Raw genomic sequence first — 19,995 nt, 5'->3', positions numbered from 1 at the left:
TACATATTTATTTCAGAAAAATTTAAAGTATCTAGAGCAGATATAAAAATGGAAATTAAACAAAATAACTATTTTTTTTCAGTAACATTTTACATGTACACCCTAAGACAGGGATATCATCATCTCCTTCCCCAAATGTAAACCATTCAATAGTATTTCTTCCCAATGATAAAATACAGATTATGAAACAGGGCTTCCTGTACAACTATTAATGATTTGAGTCATTATCTTGGTCTTTCTTTCTCGATATCGTGTTATACTGTAAAGGGACGTTTGTGTTCACATCCTCCGCAATTTATACAGTAGTTGGCAACTAATCACTACTACTAATTTTAGCCTTTTAAAAATAACATCAGGAACTTCCTCATTTATTTCATAGTTTTCTACTGAGGCTTAAAATCTCTGCACTTCTGTCTGCTCATGACATTGTTTTTCATTTATCTCCCTTACAGCCCCAAGAATCTGAGGTCCCAACACACGTTACAGCTAAAAAACCTAACCAATTCTAAAGCTCACAGGTAAGAGAAACGGGTCGCCCTCACCTCCAACCAAGGTAATAGCGCGACCCCTACGGCTCCAAATCTCGCGAGATCTAGAGTACGCTTGCCTGCGACGATTGCGCATGTGCGGACTGTCCGCGAATTGCCGCGGTGGCTGCTGGGAGGCTGGGAGACTCCGGGAAGTAAACATTGTGCAGTTGACTTTTTCCCGTCGTCTGGTTTTGGGGTCGGCTCCTGCGGGATTGGGTAAGTAGATATTCTGAGGACATGGGGCATTAAGCTGGGGATCCTTGGAATATGGGTCGAAGATACGTACTCGCTCCTGGGGATGAACGCTTAGGTTGAGGGATGACCGGAGGCCTTGACGGTGAAGGAAACCACTGTCCTGCCTCGCAGACTTGGTCCCGAGCCAGCAAGACCTGCCGCATTAGAGAAGGACCCGAAACTTAGCCTCTCCTTTGTTGGGGTGATATGAAGTATGTCCTCGGGAAGCCTCAGTACTCCCCCGACTGGGTGGAAGGATTCTTCCAATACCCAAATTGATAACCTACCCGCTGCTGTCGAGTCAATTCTGACCCATAGCGACCTTCTGTGTAAGCCTTTTAAAAAAAAAATCATTTTATTGGGGGCTCATACAACTCTTATCACAATCCATACTTCCATCAATCGTATAACGCACATTTGTACATTCGTTACCTTCATCATTCTGAAAACATTTGCTCTCCACATAAGCCCCGGGCATCAACTCCTCATTTTTACCCCACTCCCCCCGCTTCCCCCTCCCTCATGAACCCTTGATAATTTATAAATTATTTTGTCATACCTTGCCCTGTCCGACGTCTCCTTTCACCCACTTTTCTGTTGTCTGTCCCCCAGGGAGGAGGTCACATATAGATCCTTGTAATCGGTTCCCCCTTTCCAACATTTGCTCATGCACCCATTTGTCTTCAGCTATTGTATCTGGGTGGTGAGCACACAGTGATAGGATTTTTTGTTCTTTGATGCCTGATAACTGAACCCATTGGCACCTGGTGATCACACAGACTGGTGTGCTTTTTCCATGTGGGATTTGTTGCTTCTGAGCTAGCTGTTTTTACCTTCAAGACCCTAGATGCTCTGTCTTTTGATAGCTGGCTCCATCAGCTTTCTTCACATTTGCTTATGTACCCGCTTTGTCTTCAGCGATCATGTTGGGAAGGTGAGCATTATGGAATGCCAGTTAAGTAGAACAAAGTGTTCTTGCATGGAGAGAGTACCCTATGTAAGTCTTCAGAGGAGCAGATAGCCCCCATCTTTTTTGTACGGAGTGGATCCAGATTGACAAGCTATGCAAAGTTCCTTTCTGGAAAAATGCCCTCTGAGTTTCTTTACATTAAAAAGGACTGTAAATAGTACATTCCTGAACCACTTTGAAGATCAAATGAGATAAAACAAGTATAATGCTAGACCGTGTTTTCAGCCTTCCAGTAAGTGTTCAGTGAAAGAGAGCTACTATTATTACTTACAGAAGGTAGCATCTAGACCCTGAACAGAGTGAAATCCTAATAAATACGTCTTGGTGGCTGCAATACTTTATTTTGCTTTACTTTTAATATTGCTGTCCCAGAAGGCAATGCGAGATAGAGTAAAACAAAGCACATCTAAGAACCGACTTTGAATCCAATTTGGGTTTAACTGCTGCTGTCTCTTATTAGCATGTGGTCTTAGGATAGTCGCTGAACCTATTTCTGGGCTTATAAATGATAGTAATAATATTTGTCATAATGCTTCGGTGTATTAGAGCGAAGATGGTTAAATCTGCTTTTACTCCTCTTCACAATTTAGACTGTAACGCAGGTTTTCTGTATCAGACATAGAACACCTTTGAGTGGTCTCCTGGACTTCCAGCCATTGAGCAATTCCATTGCTCATGATGAAGAGCTTATTTAAAGATCCAATGACCGGAAAAAGCATATTTTAGAGGAAAATTATAATAAGCAATTGGAGAAACACTGTCTGGTATCGTAGCCACTTATGGCTATAGAGCAATTGTAATATAACTAGACCTAAGAAGTGTAAAATAATTTTAAAATGTATTTTAAAGGATTAGATGACTTTAATGTTGATTGCTTGGAGTGATAGCTCGTCTGGGTGCACAGTTTGCTCAAAAATAACACTATCATAATGTGGAGAATGGATTGGAGACTAAAGGTAATAGCGTTGCAGATCAAGTGGCTGAATATGAATGCTGTTCAGGAGATGAAAGTAGCCAGCCTCAGTGATGAAATAGATATGAAGTGTGAACGAATATGTGTAAATAAGTGGATATTGACATGCATTTAGAGAGATAGCATTGGAAGCGGGCCAGATTCCAGGGGCAGGTTGTGAATCTGCACAAGGACCCATTGAGTTTAGTGTCGCTAAGAGCACTGTGTGGCGATGTCAAGTAACAGTTGGGTGTGAGTCTAAATATGAGAAGGCTAGAGTAGAGAAGTAGATTGAGGAGCCATGAGTGGGGTGTTGCCATGCTGAAACCTTGAATATACATAACCTGGTCCACTAATAGAATTTGCAGTGAAAGAGACTGTGTCTGAGCTTTGAGGAATTCAACATTAAACAACAAAGCAGAAGTTGCTGAACATGCAAAGGAGACAGGAAAAGCAGCCCGAGAAGTACAAGAAGAAGCAGGAGGGTGTGATAGCACGTAGCACACGCAGTAGGAGTAGAGCTGATCAGAAGGAACAGACTGGAATTAAGACCTTGATCCTTGATGTTTTTTGATTTTTTTCTTCAATTTGCCATCGAGTCAGTTTTAATGCATAGCAACCCTATAGGACAGAGTTGAACTGCCTCTATGGGTTTCCGCAGCTGTACATATTTATGGGAGTAGATAGCCTCATCTTTCTCCTATGGAGCAGCTGCTGGGTTAGAAGTACTGACCTTGCAATTAGCAGCTCAATGCATAAGCCACCATTTCACCGAGGATTACTGATACTCTTTGTTGAAGTGCTGAGCAGAGAGTAGGTTCTCGGGGACCCTTTGTACTCTCCTACATAGTATGGAACACTAACCCAGGGAGAAATGCGCTCCTCGGCACAGCCGGCCGCAGGCCCCTCAGGAATGCAGGAAGGAGGTGAGAAGAGTGCTCTTACATTTAGGGATTGCAATCAGTGTCACACAGTAAACTATATAAATTACTGAATGGAAAACCAAGTTGCTCTGTAAACTTTTATCCAAACTACAATAAACAGTCCCCCCACCCGCCCCCCAAAAAGCAATTGTGTGATAGAAAAACTTAAGACCATATACAGAAAGAGAAAATCAGGTATATATGAGTCAATATGTATAAGAAAATAAACCTGTATGTATGTCTGTGTTCACATATAAATTGGGAGCAAGGAAGAAATTATGTTAAAAGCATATGGAAATGTCTCTTGAGAAGATACCATCCTCTTCCAGATCGATGGAAGAATAAGAACTTATGTGTAACCCACAATATGAATGTATTTTGAATAGCTTACGTGATGAACTCATGAAAGCCTAATGTACATGGTAAACTTTATTCCCCTCAGAGGAAACAAGTAGCCATGTCGGCTGCAGCTGTGGAAGCAGCTAATGCTGCTCCCCTGACCGCGTCCAAAGAAGTGAGTTTGGAGGAGCCTAAGAAGATGACCAGGGAGGACTGGAGGAAGAAGAAGGAGCTGGAAGAGCAGCGGAAACTGGGGAATGCCCCTGCGGAGGTTGATGAGGAAGGAAAGTAAGTATTTCATTTCTTCTGCACATGGTGTACTCAAAACTCGTGTCTACTTAATCACAGTGCCCCCTTCTGTAAATTGTCGAGATGATAGCCTTACCTTTTGGGGGAGAAAAATGAGACTTTTTGTTCCCATGAAGATTTACAACCCTAGAAACCTACAGAGGGAGTTCTACTCTGTCCTATCAGGCAGTATCTTTACCATTTAATCATTTTTTATTATTATAATAAAAAACAATAGTCCCTTTCCACTCCCTATCTGACTCTCCAGAAATAAGTACATTGAAGTCTGTCATTGTTGAGTTTTTCTGTTTGAGATCCCATAAATAAACCAAACCCAATGCTAGCTCAGCACCCCTGTCAGCATAGATCAGAACTGCCCCACAATCTGTTACTCAGCACCTCCCAGCAATGAAAAGTTTCTACTGTAGCCCAAGATCCAGGATAAAGTGTGATATCTGCATGCTGGTTCCAGCGACTCCGGGGTGGGGGTGGGGGTGGGCCCACTTTGGGAAACAGTGCCCCCACCCCTAGTTTAATGGGTTGAAACCACTTGCCTTCCATTAACGTCCACACACTGTAACCACCATGCCACCAGAGCTCCTTGGATACCTCCATATTTCCAGGTCATGTGCTTACACTATTGTATTAATCATTCAACTCTGGGCATGATCCATTACCGTAGATACTCATGTAAAAGTCGAGGTTTCCACACATTTTTTAATGCAATTTTTGTGGTAAAATTTGGTGGCTTGGCTGATATTCGGGTCGATTTATACTCAAGTATATACGGTAACTTCCTGCTGTGTTAGAAAACCAAGTGATTAGCAAAATTGCCCTGTCTTCCTTTACTTCTCTTCCCCTCAGTAGTTCTATTACTACTCTTGGTTTCCTTGTTGGAAATTATTAATACGATTCGATTCCTTTTCCTCGTGGACACGGCCTGAAGGAGAAGGCGGGCGCAGAGGACTGAGCATCGGTAGCAAGGGGGTTTGAGGTGGTTCAAAGAGGAAGTTGCAGAAGCATCCAGGGCGGCTCAGTGACGGGGGCCCTAAAAACTTTTTTAATTCCCCTCATATTTCCACTTCTTCTCCCCACTACAAATGTATCTGCAATTTTTTAATATTTCTTCCCATCTTTATCCTTACATTATTTTCTCACCCCCCATTCCACAGAGACATCAACCCTCATATCCCTCAGTATATCTCTTCTGTGCCGTGGTATATCGATCCATCCAAAAGACCTACATTGAAGCACCAAAGGCCACAGCCAGAGAAGCAAAGGCAGTACAGCTCATCTGGAGAATGGTACAAGCGGGGCGTCAAAGAGGTGCGTGGGCACTTGGTACCTGTCCTTGTTTGTGTGGAGACTTCATATCAAGTACTTAATATTGTTATCTGGTGTATACAACCTGAGTTCTGCATTTTCTTTCATCATCTATTTAAATCCTTAAACTTCCCTGTTTATAAATTGTGTAGCGATTTCTAACTGGTTTTTCTCATTAAGGAATAAATCATTTCATTAGATATTATTATCATGACAGCCAATGTTATTTCTAACTTCAGCTAAATAAAATGCTTTTCTTTATATCCACATATAGAATTCCATCACTACAAAGTATCGAAAGGGAGCATGTGAAAATTGTGGGGCCATGACACACAAAAAGAAAGACTGCTTTGAGGTCAGTCTTCGATTGTTTTGAAAATTGCTACCAGAATCTGTTTCCTTCTTGTCAGAAAACTTAGTTTTATTTGGGTTAATTACTGGCACAATTTCAGTAAAAAATAATTTGTGTGGCTTGCTTTACTAACAAAAGTTTGTGTTGAAGATTAAGTGATAACTTGAGTTGTCCTATAGTATGTTTCTGCTAAGAGTATAAAAATTTTATGAAATTATGTTGTGGGTTGCCAGTACTTAAGAAAAATCACTTCTGCATCGGGTTTTCAGAGACCTAGGCGAGTTGGAGCAAAATTTACTGGTACTAATATAGCCCCAGATGAACATGTCCAGCCTCAGCTGGCCTTTGACTACGATGGCAAGAGGGACCGATGGAACGGCTACAATCCAGAAGAACACATGACAATTGTGGAAGAATATGCCAAAGTTGATCTGGTAAGTAGTCTTTTGCTTTTCTACTGCCCTGAAATATGCACTCTTGCTGTAGTTCTAATGGAGCAACTATTTTTAAATCTTAAAGCATTATAAGAACGGCGGTTTCAAACTGCTGACCTCTCAGTTAGCTTGCAGATGCATAACCCACTGTGCCACCAGCCCTCCTTACCGTAGTAGTAGTAGGCCTAATTGAATAGTGAAGATAAAAATGTGCTAGCCCTATTTTGAAACCTTTATTTCTATTTGATTCTTTAAAAGGTCTATATTTTCATACTGAGATTGGAAAAGTTACTAGAACATGAAAACAGCTTGGTAGCTGCAGCTTTTGGCCGTTTGTCCTTGTTAACATTTTTTTGTATTTTGCCCATGAAGCTCTCTTAGTTGACGCACACAACACTTGTTCCAGAGAATTGAACTTTATTTCAATTCAGCCTTATTGTTTTCTGTTAGGATTTCACCTACTTACTCCCATTTGTTTAAAACTAGTCACACTGCATTATTCTTAAATTACATGTAAGGTTTAAAATTCTTGAGATTTCACATAAAAATCTGGGTTTTATCCTTTCTTGAACACTGGGGCAAGTAGTATAACTTGGGCGTGCCAGGGAGTCATCTGGAGGTAGGTGACTCCTACCCCTTTTAGACAGAGGGGATGCTCTATGAGGTTAACTCCAGATGCTGCTGGTCTCATTCTATATAAACTGTTTGGTCCAAACAGAAATTTACAACCCTCTTGTCTAGACCAGAGGGCTTCACACTGTTTAAACAGGGGGCCAGTTCACTGTCCCTCAGACCCGTTGGAGGGCCGGACTATAGTTTAAGAAAAAACTATGAACAAATTCCTATGCACACTGCACATACCTTATTTTGAAGTAAAAAACAAAACAGGGCAAAAACACCCGGCGGGCCGGATAAATGTCCTTGGTGGGCTGCATCCGCAGGCTGCAGTTTGAGGCCCCCTGGTAGACAGTCATCGCTCTTGGGGAAACGGCTGATTCTTGCCAGCATTCATGCTGTTATTCTGTTTACCTTCATTGAGCTTCCCTGTCCTTCTGAATGTCTCATCTTTGCTCTAGGGAAAATGCCAGGATGGTCCTAGATCTTACCCTAGATCTTAGAGCTAGAGAAGTCTTAGCATATTATTATTATTGGCCAGTGACCTTTTCTGGAAGTAATAAAGTTATTCTTTTTACGTAAATATAAAGTTAAATGGCCATCTGAATATTGTAAGTAAATTTTATGTTTCTGCTTTTTTCTAAGGCAAAACGAACACTGAAAGCCCAAAAACTACAAGAAGAATTGGCCTCTGGAAAATTAGTGGAACAGGCTGTAAGTAATGAAAGCAACCAGCTTTAAAAATGCTAAACTCGTGGTAATCTGAGAAATGAAAAATGAAATCGTTATATTTTTATCTTTCCAATGGAAAAGCTTTTAGAAGAACTGTTGAGGATGAAGAGTAAAACTGACATTTTTTTTAAAACAATTTATTGGGGCTCATACCATTCTTATCACAGTTCATGCATATACATACATCAATTGTATAAAGCACATCTGTACAGTCTTTGCCCTAATCATTTTTTTCTCTTTTCTTTTTTTACATTTTATTAGGGACTCATACAACTCTTACCACAATCCATACATATACATACATCAGTTGTATAAAACACATCCATACATTCCCTGCCCCAATCATTCTCAAGGCATTTGCTCTCCACTTAAGCCCCTTGCATCAGGTCCTCCTTTTTTTTCCCCTCCCTCCCCATTCTCCCCTCCCCCATGTGCCCTTGGTAATTATACATCGTTATTTTGTCATATCTTGCCCTATCCGGAATCTCCCTTCCCCCCCTCTCTGCTGTCCCTCTCCCAGGGAAGAGGTCATATGCGGATCCTTGTCATCAGTTCCCCCTTTCCAACCCACTCACCCTCCACTCTCCCAGCATCGTCCCTCACACCCTTGGTCCTGAAGGTATCATCCACCCTGGATTCCCTGTGCCTCCAGCCCTCATATGTACCAGTGTACAGCCTCTGTCCTATCCAGCCCTGCAAGGTAGAATTCTGATCATGGTAGTTGGGGGGAGGAAGCACCCAGGATCTGGGGGAAAGCTGTGTTCTTCATCGATACTACCTCACACCCTAATTAACCCATCTCCTCTCCTAAACCCCTCTATGAGGGGATCTCCATTGGCCGACACTTGGGCCTTGGGTCTCCACTCTGCACTTCCCCCTTCATTTAATATGGTATATATATACATATATACATATACACATACATACACACACTTATATCTTTTTTTTTTTTGCATGATGCCTTATACCTGGTCCCTTGGCACCTCGTGATCGCACTGGCCGGTGTGCTTCTTCCATGTGGACTTATAAAACCGACATTTTTAATACTGCTCACAGAATATAAATTGATGGAGCTAATATAGAAAGGAGAGTGCCATAAAGAATTTACATACTCCTTTAAAATTTAAATTATTAAATTGATCCATCAAAAAAATGTTCCAGAAGCCAGAATGATCATATGCAAAGATGTTCTTTGTTCTTATAATTGAACTACACAAAGTATCTTCAATAAAAAGTAATATCTTTTCATTCAATTTTTCCATCAACTTTGTAAAGTCCCTTGGATGTAATGCTCTGTGAAGCTTTTCCTGTAGTCACTAAATATAGAGCTGTAGCATTATTTAATTTTAGATAATTGAGCATTGTTGATATGTCAAAAACCGTTTAAGAAATTATGTGATCAAATTTCCCTCTCCTATTTCTGTTCACCCCATCTCTGTGTGTCCCACCCCAATAACTTTTGTTTTGCTTATGCAGTTATTTAGGATTTTTGTAGCTATAAATGCATATTATTATTCCCACCCCCATTTTATTTTTTAAAAAAGGTCGCAAATTCTCATGCATGTTCTAGCACCTCAGATACAATCGCTTTTCTTTTTAACATTGTGTTGTGTTTTAGGTAAACGTTTACATGGCCAATTAGTTTACCAATGAATAATTCTTATACAAACTGTTCCATGGCATTGATTTATATCCTCTCAATCTGTTAACTCTCCCTCCATTTGCACCCTGGTTCCCCTGTGTCTCTCCACCTTCTCCTCTAGGCTTTCGGGTAAATGGTGCCCCTTTGCTCTTGTGTAGTTCATTGCTCCATGGAGAATAGTCCTCGTAGGTGTTCCTGTTCACAGGCCAGTCTAGGGCTGAGACGTGGCCTCTGGAAGTGGCTTTACTTACAAGGTAGAAGGATGATCTAGGGCAGTAGTCTTAGGGTTCCTACCACCTCAGTCAAACTAATAAGTCTGCTCACTTTTGTTGTACATTTTCCTTCCTAAGCCAGGCTTCCTGTTCTGTTCCTTTGGACTAATGCAGCGGTGCTCAACCTTCCTCATGCTGTGACCCTTTCATACACTTCCTCATGTTGGGGTGACCCCCCCAACCACAACATTATTTTCGTTGCTACTTCATAACTGTCATTTTGCTACTGTTAAGAATCGGGCAACCCTGTGAAAGGGTCATTTGACCCTCAAAGGGGTTGCAACCCACAGCTTGAGAACCGCTTGGGCTAATGGCTTCTTTGAGTCTTTGGTTTCTTTCATTCTCCTTTCTTCTAGCTGAGACTAGGATATTGAATGTTATTTTGTATATATTTTATTTTAGAAGGTTATTTTTATGAATTATGTTATGCCAGTTGATCTAGATATCTCTTCCTCAGTCTTCAAGCCCTGTAGCTCAGTCCTGTGAGGTGTTTGTAAGATCTAAGATGTTCTCATAACTGTACCCCCTGGTACTCTATTATGTTTATAAATGTACATGTAGTACATAAAAATGTTAGAAATAGCCACAGCTGTGCCTGTGTATGCGCCAGGGTTGAATCCCATATGACCTCCCACAGCTATGTAACATGCATACCTGCTTATGATCCACTCCCAGATTCTTCATAGTGTTATTGGAGGATTGTATATGTGAATAGTATTTACTGTCATTGTCCTTCATTCTTGCGTACTTCTCAATGTCTTCCTTTTCTTTGGTCAGTTGTATATTCCTATGCTTTGTATTTCTGTGGTGTGTATTGACTTCCCCTTCAATATATCTAGTTAGTGTTTCTCTCTTCCTCCTACACCCTACCCTCATCCCTGATAACCATCAAACAATGTTCCATTCTGTGGGTACACCTGTTCTGTCTGACTTTTTGTAATTTCTGATTACATATTTGTTCTTTTGTTATTGACTTCATTTAGCATAATGTCTTCTAGACTTATCTACTTCATAAGCTATTTCACAGATTCATCATCACTTGATAATTATGTATTATTCCATTGCATGTGTGTAACATTGTTTATCCAGTCATACATTGATGGACACTGGGTTGCTTCTATCTTTTTGTTATTGTGAGTAATGCTACAAAGAACTTGGATATGTGTGTTTGTTCATGTCACAGCTCTTGTTTCTGCCTAAGAGTGAGACTGCTGTGTCGTGTGATATTTCCATTCTAGCGTTTTAAGGACACACTATACTGTTTTCAATAGGCTTATACCATGTTAATCTCACCAACAATGTACAGGAGTTCCAGTCTCCTCTCCCCACAAACCCACCAATGTTTGTTGCTCATTGTTTCTTTGATCAGTTTTCTATTTCTTTGATATTTCTGCGTGACATGGTATCTTGTAGTTTTGATTTCTATCTCTCTAATGAATAATGGTCATGAGCATCTTTACATGATCTCTTGACCTTCAAAATGTCCTTTTGGTGAATTAACTATTCGTGTTCTTTGCTCAGTTTTTAACTCAATTATTTGTCTTTTTGCTGATGAAGTGTTCTATACATTTTAGTTATTTGACCCTTGTCAGATAATGTCAATGACAAAAGTTTTTCTCAATCTTTAAGCTCCCTTTGTATTTTAATGAGCGTGCTTTAATTTTTAGGAGGTCCATTTATCCAGTTTATCTTCTATTGTTTGTATATTTTTTAGTTTCGTTTGATAGGCTGTGTGTGTCATAAATTGGGACCCCAACTTTGTCCCTGTGTTTTCTTCCATGCACTTTATGGGAGTTTTAGGTTTGAGATTTAGGCCTTTGATCCATTATGGATTTGTTACATGTTGTTGTGAGGTCTGGATCCAGTTTTACTTTGCTGCAGATGGACGTCCAGTTTTGCCAGCATAACATGTTAAAAAGTCATTCTCTTCCCCCATTAAATGAGTTTCAGGTCTTTGTCAGAGATCAACTTCCCTAGCTGGATGGGTTTCTGGGTACTCGCTTCCGCTCCATGGTCTACGTGCCTGCCTCTTATTAGTGCCAGGCTATGTAATAGCTTCTGAAGCCCCTTACTTTGTTGTTCTTCAGTGATGCTCTAACTATGGATGACTTCTTTCCATGTAAAGTTGGAGATTAGTTTTTTTCATTTTGTTAAAGGAATGCTGTTGGAATTTGCACTTAGAATCAATTGTTTCTAGATCATTTTGAAGAATACTGACTTTTTTATTGTGCTTAGTTTCCTATCCATGAGCATAGTATGTTTCTCCATTTACGTAGTTCTCTTTTGGTAAGATCACTTTTAATGGTTACTCAGTGTTCCGTTATGGTCATTAATTATACTACCATGCCTCTATTGTTAAAATAGATTTCCCCCCTAGTTTTTGCTACTGGAGGCAATATTATAAATCACATTGTTGTACATACATTTTTATATAATTGACCTATCAATGCATTCTTTTATCTTGCTGTTAATATGCAATCAAGTTGATTCCAAGGCATACAAGCATTGTATGGCAGAGTAGAACCTACAACCTTGATGGTAGCAGCTGGGTGATTAACCATTGTGCCACCCGGGTTTCTTATTGACGATCTTCATCATCTGATTATCTCATAAGAGATAATCTTGGGTGAGTGAAACTCTGTAGAAATTCTCTGGCTTTGTAAGTAGCCTAATAAAATTACTCGGGATATCATGCTTCTATTCAGAACTTCGGTTTTCATTACAACAGAAATATGAGAATTTGTTATGTTAGAAGTAAATATGTTTTTAAAGTATCAGTTAATCATTGATTCAGTTAATAAGATTACAAATTCTTTTTCTTCTTTCGTCATGCAGAATTCTCCAAAACACCAGTGGGGAGAAGAAGAACCAAACTCTCAGATGGTGAGAAATATTTACTGGGCATGGGTAATCAGTAGAGCTCTGTGCTGGCGTGAAGAAGAGCTTCACCTGTAGCTTTAAGTAACACCAGCGATGAAAGGAAAACAAGAATGAGATGGTGAGTTTTTCTCTTAACAGAATCCCCTCTGTGTCTTCTCAGGAAAAAGAACATAATAGCGAAGATGAAGATGAAGATAAATATGCTGATGATATTGACATGCCAGGACAGAATTTTGACTCCAAGAGACGAATTACTGTCCGCAATCTGAGAATTAGAGAAGATATTGCAAAAGTAAGTCTTGTCAGCGTAGCATATGTATTTGAAAAGACACTCGTCTTTTCAGCCTAAATTTTATTGACTGACAGAATTATTTAAAGATGAAGTATTGTCATCTGTATCCCATACACCTATTTAACATATCCTGAGTAGCACGTCCTACCAATCCACTCAAATCTTTTTGCTATAAGTAAACATTGATGTGGTCTTTAAACTTTTGTTTCTTCCAGTATTTGCGGAACTTAGATCCGAATTCTGCTTATTATGACCCCAAAACGAGAGCGATGAGGGAGAACCCCTATGCCAATGCAGGAAAGAACCCAGATGAGTAAGTAGCATGTTAAATTTATACATTTCAAGATGAGCTAGGGAAGATTGCAAGCATAAAACGAAATCTTTAAAATCAGATGAACTTCCTGTGTGATTGGGTATTAAAAGCATGAACTTTCCTTAATCAGTTTGTCTGAAGCTTTTTTTTTATTTGTGTTTACAGAGTTAGTTATGCAGGAGATAACTTTGTCCGTTACACAGGAGATACCATTTCAATGGCTCAGACACAATGTACGTAATGTTCTTATATTAAGACATTTTTACATCAACTCCTAAGATAATTGGAATCTGTTTTAAGCTGGTTTTCAAGAATGGTGGGACACATGTAACTGTCCACTCAGTGGATGTTTTTCATTACCCTAGTGTTTGCTTGGGAAGCCTATGACAAGGGATCGGAAGTGCATCTGCAGGCAGATCCTACAAAACTCGAGCTGTTGTATAGATCCTTCAAAGTTAAGAAGGAAGATTTCAAAGAACAGCAGAAAGAAAGCATCCTGGAAAAGGTAATTTTGGCAGAAATGCTTCGAGAAGAATGATATTGACAGCAGTTATTAGGTAACCGGCATTTGTTTTGCATTGGGAATGAAATAGCAAACATTCCCTTTTACAGCACAAGGATGATTCCTTTCTTTCCATTGTCTTAGTCCATTTTTAGACACTTTCTTAATGTGCACAGGCCTCCAATATTTTATAGTATATGCAACTTCCAGCCCAAACCAGCCCATTGATGTCGAGTCAATTTTAACCATAGGGACCTTGTGGGGCAGTACAGCTGTGCGGCAGGGCTCCAAGGCTGCCATTCCGGCAGCAGCAGACTGCCACATTGGTCTCTTACAGAAGACCACCAGCTAGGAGCTGAGGGCTTAACTACTTCTCCACTAGGGTCCCAAAGGGAGGGGGAGGCATCAACCCAAAATTAGGGAGCTCAAATCAGAAATTGGCTAGCTTTTACAGCAAAATAAACCATCTGAAAATATAGTCTCTTGGAATAAACGTCATTTCTCATGATCTGTATGTCAGCTGGGTCTCCTGGTGTGGGCCCACTCAGCTGTGGGGTGATCTGAGATGCCTCACTCATATATCCAGCAGTTACCAGGCTATCTATCCAAACCTAAGAGATTGTCACCTCTAATAGTCATCTCAGCACCATAAACACTCATCTCAAGCTGGCTAGTCCTTCCTGCCCCTCTCGTCCGTGGTAGGCGCAGAGAATAGCAGTAGAAAGCACACCTGCTTTTCGGGTGTTTGCTTGCCTCATGCTTTCCATTTTCCAGATGGGCAAAGCGAGTAGGAAGAGCCCATGTCTTCATAGGAGGAGCAGTCGGGTCATGCAGCACAATGCTATGCCCACAGGGACACGAGGAATTTAGGAACTGTGTTGGCATTTGTGTGTGTGTGTGTGTGTGTGTTTTCTCCACTTACTTTACAAGACAAAGCCTCACAAAGAATGTTCCTTTTGTCTTCTGTTTGGGACTAACCCTTCAGTAAAGATAAGAGTGCTCTTCCTTGTTCTGATTTCTTTAATAATGCCCAATTTCTTTTAGTATGGTGGCCAAGAACACCTGGATGCTCCTCCAGCTGAACTGCTTTTAGCTCAGACCGAGGACTACGTAGAGTACTCCAGACATGGGACAGTCATCAAAGGACAGGAGCGGGCTGTTGCCTGTTCCAAGTATGAGGAGGACGTCAAGATCAACAATCACACAGTATGTGCCACTGACAGCGTTTTTGCTCTGGGTTGAACTTTTACTGTAATGCACTAGCTAGCTATTGTTAGGCTGTTTTTCATTTTGAATTTTGATTTTGTATAATGTTCTTTTCCCCCATTGTATATCTACCCCTTAGATTCAGAATTTTCTTAGCATTTGGCCTATGTGCTTTGTCTATGTGTATGCACACACGTTTCTCATATTTATTTATGTACGTGTTTATATATAATTTTTATATTTAAAAACCTTGCTGAAACATTTAGAAATTACAGATAACGTAATGCTTCACCTTCAAACACTATTTTGTGCAACTTCTAAAAATATTTGTCCTACATAAATACAGTAACATCATATTTCAGAAAATTAGCGTCAGTTCTCTAATATCATCGAAAACCTGGCCTATAACCCCATTTTGAAAAATAGACCCCAAAATGTCTTCTTCCAAACCAAACTGCTACCAATTCAATGCCAACTCATAGTGACCCCGCAGGACAGGTCAGAACTGCCCTGTGAACTTTGAAGACTACAACTGTTGAGGAGTTGAAAACCCTATCTTTCTTCCAAGGAGTGGTTTCAAACTGCTGACCTGGCAGTTAACAGCCCAACATGTAAACACTACACACCAGGGCTCCTCAGATGTCTTCTTAATATCTCTTTATTTTCAAGTCAGTATCTATTAAAAAGTTTATGTTAGTTATTATTTTAGTTTAATAGCTAAAAGTTTATTTTAGTTATTATTTGGATATTATGTCTTTTTAGTCCCTGTTTTCTAAATGTTTCCCTCGCCTTTTTGGTATTGATCGTTGAATAGGTCCGTCTCATTGCCTTAAAAGACTCCTATGACTATTTCCTTTTAGTATCATAAGTTATAAATTGGAATTTAGGTCTAAAACTTGATTGGATAGGTATCAGTTAATCACTTTTTTCAGTAATACTTCATAGGTTGTATAAGATACTTCATATGCCATCTTAGCAGAAAGCGTATAATGCCCATTGCTCTTATCTTGAAGTAGCCAAACTAATTGCCTTTATAAATCTTAGGTCAAAAATTCCGTTACCCCTAGGAACTAGGAGCCCTGGTGGTGTAGTGGGTACGCATTGGACTACTAGCGACTGCAAGTCAGCAGTTCAAACCACAGCTGCTCCGTGAGCCTTTCAGCTCCCATAAAGAGTTCCAGTCTCAGACTCTCACAGGGGCAGTTCTTCCCTGCCCCGTAGGGTCGCTGTGAGTCAGCATCGACTGGACGGCAGGGAGGGGTTCTTTGTTTTTTAATATAAGCCATCCCACGTATGAGTGACGTGAACCAGGCAGATTATACAAACTGGAGAACACAGATTCAGCCTAATGGGGCCATCCATGGTTATTTTAAAAACCAGGAGATGCCATGTGGAATATAGACTAGCTTTCCCAACCCTTCTGAATTTTTCAGAAAAAGTTCATTGTGTGTATTAAAAGATTTGAGGGGATAGAACATCAGACCATTGAAACAAAGGGCTTTTTTCTCACATTGAGGCCCAGCTCTCCTCTCCCTGTCAGTCAGCCTGTTAGCCAACTAGTTCCCTTCCACATTACCGTCTCAAGGGACTGTGTTGTTTAGTACTCTTAGCCACTTGGAGATGTCTCTTAGCGTGTCGCCTCTCTTTGCAGCATATCTGGGGGTCCTACTGGAAAGAAGGGCGATGGGGCTACAGATGCTGCCACTCTTTGGTCAAGTATTCCTACTGTACTGGAGAAGCCGGGAAGGAGCTGGCTGTGAGTACTAGGCACCTGTAGGAAGCCTCTTATATTTCAAATTCTAACTTTGCCCCCGATGGTTGTAGCTGTCACGCTCAAGCCAGATTCTGCTTTTGTGTCTCAGAACGCAGAGGAATGTCTTCCCAGTGATGACGCCGGAGAAGAGCCCGTGAGAAAGCCGCAAACCCTCATGGAGGTGCGTCCACTCACTCTTCCTGAATGTTGAAGTCCTGGAAGGGGGACGGCTTTTAAATGTGACACCCGAAGTTTGTTTTGACTTCTGTAACGCTGTTCTTCAACCCTCCCTCTCAGATACACCAGGAAAAACTGAAGGAGGATAAAAAGAAGAAGAAGAAGAAGAAGAAACATCAAAAGAGCAGTTCTGACAGTGACAGTGAGGAAAAGCGGGAAAAGCTGAAAAAGGTACTTTGTGACGTCTGGGTAGGAAGCTCTCTCGGAAAACCAACCCTAGGGCCTGCGTAATTGCCTGACTCCCTGTAGAAGGTTTGGAATTAGAAACGGGCATCCTGGTAGTACAGTGGTTAAGGACGTGGCTGCTAACCCAAAGAACCCACCCAGCCACTCCACCGGAGAAAAGATCTAGTGATTTGCCTCCTACCAAGGCTTCAGCGTAGTGAATCCCAAGGGACAGTTGGTCTGCTCTGTCTCTAGGGTCTAGAGCACTGGTTCCCAGCCTTCCTAAGGCCGCGACCCTTTCAGACACTTCCTCGTGTTGTGGTGATTTCCCCCCCCCCCCAACCATAAAATGATTTCGTTGCTACTTTATACTGTAATTCTGCTACTGTTATGAATTGGACGACCTCTGTGAAGGGGTCATTCGGCCCCCAAAGGGGTTACGACCCACAGGTTGAGAACTGTTGGGGTCTATAGAAATTGAAACCTACTCGATGTAAACAGGTAACAATTAGAGTGCATATTTTTGTGGGTCTAAGAATTGAGTTCTTGTGTTAGAATGCGCAGAAGAAATGTGTTTTGCAGTTGTTATTTTAGAGTTATAGACATATTTCCCAGAGTGAATGACCTTCCTAACTACTATCATTTTAAAATTTCACTAAGTTTTTGGGAAACATCAAATTCAGTCTCCCAGAAGCATTAGTTGCAGGCTTGTATCAGTAAAAATTGAACTCCATTCAGTTTTTCTTATTAAATAGCATTTTATTAGTAATGACCACAAATGGCAGAGACTGTTTGTGCTCTATGAAAATATTGCACCAACCGAACCGCCCTCTGTAGAGCGACTCCACAGGAGTCTGCCATTGTGAGTTTCTGAGACTGCACCTCTCTGCGGGGCTAGGAAGCCCCATCTCTCTCCCTCGGAGCGGCTGGTGTGGAGATGCTCGCTGTGCAGTTGGCAGCCCAGTGAGTAACCAGTATGCCACCGGAGCTCCGTGAGGCTGCCAGTGGATGCGCAGCCTGAGCCCTAGCATACCCTCCAGGTTTGGATGCAGTAGATCACGTTCAGGGGACCTTGGTACTCTGCCCCTTGTGAGCAAAAAAGATGTGCTCTAAAGCCGTGGCACTCATTTGTCCCGCTCATTACAGGCACTGAATGCAGAAGAGGCCCGTCTTCTTCACGTCAAAGAGACCATGCAAATTGATGAGCGGAAACGGCCTTACAATAGTATTTATGAAGTCCAGGAACCGACGGAAGAAGAAATGGAGGCTTACAGGATGAAGCGGCAGAGACCAGACGACCCCATGGCCTCTTTCCTTGGCCAGTAGAAAGGAGTCAGAAGATCATCCAAAACGGACACAACTTTCATGTTCCTCTCAGCTTCTGGCTGATCATAGTAGAGGGCAAATCCTTTTCCGCTCTTGTTCCTGTTGCATTATTAAAGCTCCCAGAAGTTCCGTAGTACATTTATTCCCTTCCATGCTGAAGAAACAAAAGAGAACATACATAAAATGAGATTTCAAACTTTCGTTTTATGAGGATAATGTGGAAGAGTCCCAGGTGGGTGCCTGAGTGCCCTCTGCCCAACATGTCTTACTCTCAAAATTAATCCTCAAATGGTGAAGCCTTTTAATGTTTATACACACATTTAAATGGAGATTAATTTTTCTCAAAAATGCTTCCTTTTTTAATTACTGGTAACTCTAAATAGAGTTATTTGAAATATGTATTGGCTTTTCTTAAGGTAAGGAACTACAGCTGAAAACATTGGTCGCCCTGGGCTTTGGATCGCTGAAAGGAAGTCTCTGTAACCTGAGAACAACTTTTTCGCTACATCAGTGTGAATGGCAGTATTCTGTGATTTACTTGTTTATAAAGTTTTATTTTTTTAATACCCTTTCTTTTTAGTACACTTACAAACAGAACTAAATATCTTAGCCTTGACCAATTGAAACTGTCGATGGAAAATTAATTATCTCCTCATCCTTAAACCTGTGTTGTCCAGTCAGCACTAGCTTTTATAGCCTTCTGGACATGAACTTTGAGGCATAAGAATCCTTCATCTGTGAGGATATAGATTTGTGATATTTTTTTGTTTTAATTATGATTGCCTTTATGGAATAATTGTGAAAATTAAATTGAATAAAGAAAATCGGAAATCCATTGTACTTTACAGCCAGCAGATGTCGCTTTCTATGTAAAATTGCCACAAGGCAAACCTGGAGTTTTCTTCAGCCAACTGTCAGAAGCAATTGTGAGAACATGTATAACTCCAACTGCCACAAGCCTCAAGCCTCTGCTAAAAGCGTCGTGAAGCTGATGACTGAGAAACACGGGATCAGTGCCAACCGGTTAGGAATCCCTGATGTGAGCTCATTGACAATACAGCTCTTTTACCAAACACCACTTGAAAGATAGTGTGTTAAGTGAGCATCTCAGAAATCAGGCCAGAAGAGTGACTGAGGCGGTCTGTCAGACGCTACTAGCGTGCATGCGCTGGGTGGCGCTTGGCTGCTCACCACAAGTTGGAGTTTTGAGTCACCCAGAGAGCTTTGAAGGAAGGCCTGCAGATTTGCTTCTAGAAAATCAGCCACTGAAAACGTTCAAGTACAATTCTACTCAGAATTACATGAACCACTATGAACAACAGCAAAAAGTGGAAAATACATGGTAACGACTCTGCTCACACTATTATGAAACCTTTAAAAATGGAAATAATTTCATTTTTTAATGTCAAAATTAACATGGAAACAATATAGTGCAATGTAAAACTTGACACTGGTGTGTTGAATTTTATTTCTCGTGTCAGTAAAAGTATCTGAGAATATGTAGTAATAGTATTTTGTAGCCTTATTTCAATTAATTGGTAAAAAAGGGCTGGCAGGAAGCTTTGGTTACGTGTATCAGAAAATGTCATGATCTTTTAGCAGCGAGAGCAACACAAACCATATTCCCTACCTTCTTTCTGGGCCTCAGTTCTTTCTATGAGGTTTAATTTTACTCCTGTTCTCTGAGACAGGGGTGCCTTACACCCAAGTTGTTG

General features: G+C 40.9%; 1 protein-coding gene across 1 annotated transcript; it reads left to right on the top strand.

The window, feature by feature from the left end:
* Window positions 1-638: 638 nt before the first annotated feature.
* Window positions 639-19,728, top strand: SLU7 (spliceosome associated SLU7). Its single transcript, XM_075541923.1, has 16 exons — window positions 639-746; window positions 4,052-4,236; window positions 5,409-5,562; window positions 5,834-5,914; window positions 6,181-6,345; window positions 7,606-7,674; window positions 12,442-12,489; window positions 12,647-12,778; window positions 12,994-13,091; window positions 13,257-13,324; window positions 13,457-13,596; window positions 14,638-14,799; window positions 16,451-16,555; window positions 16,662-16,733; window positions 16,850-16,960; window positions 18,101-19,728. Exons 2-16 carry the CDS (start codon window positions 4,067-4,069, stop codon window positions 18,278-18,280), a joined length of 1,755 nt encoding a protein of 584 aa, XP_075398038.1. The 5' UTR covers window positions 639-746; window positions 4,052-4,066; the 3' UTR covers window positions 18,281-19,728.
* The last annotated feature ends 267 nt before the right edge of the window (window positions 19,729-19,995 follow it).

This window comes from Tenrec ecaudatus, chromosome 2 (assembly GCF_050624435.1).
Source record: "Tenrec ecaudatus isolate mTenEca1 chromosome 2, mTenEca1.hap1, whole genome shotgun sequence".
NCBI classification, from domain to species: domain Eukaryota; kingdom Metazoa; phylum Chordata; class Mammalia; order Afrosoricida; family Tenrecidae; genus Tenrec; species Tenrec ecaudatus.
This window is presented reverse-complemented; position numbering and strand designations above follow the sequence as displayed.

What these genes read in the sequence shown, in the direction of transcription:
- SLU7 (XM_075541923.1), top strand. Translation starts at nt 4,067, where the DNA reads ATGTCGGCTGCAGCTGTGGAAGCAGCTAATGCTGCTCCCCTGACCGCG. An exon ending in AAGAAAGCATCCTGGAAAAG is followed by an intron (nt 13,597 to 14,637) that starts GTAATTTTGGCA and finishes AATTTCTTTTAG; the next exon opens with TATGGTGGCCAAGAACACCT. An exon ending in AGCGGGAAAAGCTGAAAAAG is followed by an intron (nt 16,961 to 18,100) that starts GTACTTTGTGAC and finishes CGCTCATTACAG; the next exon opens with GCACTGAATGCAGAAGAGGC.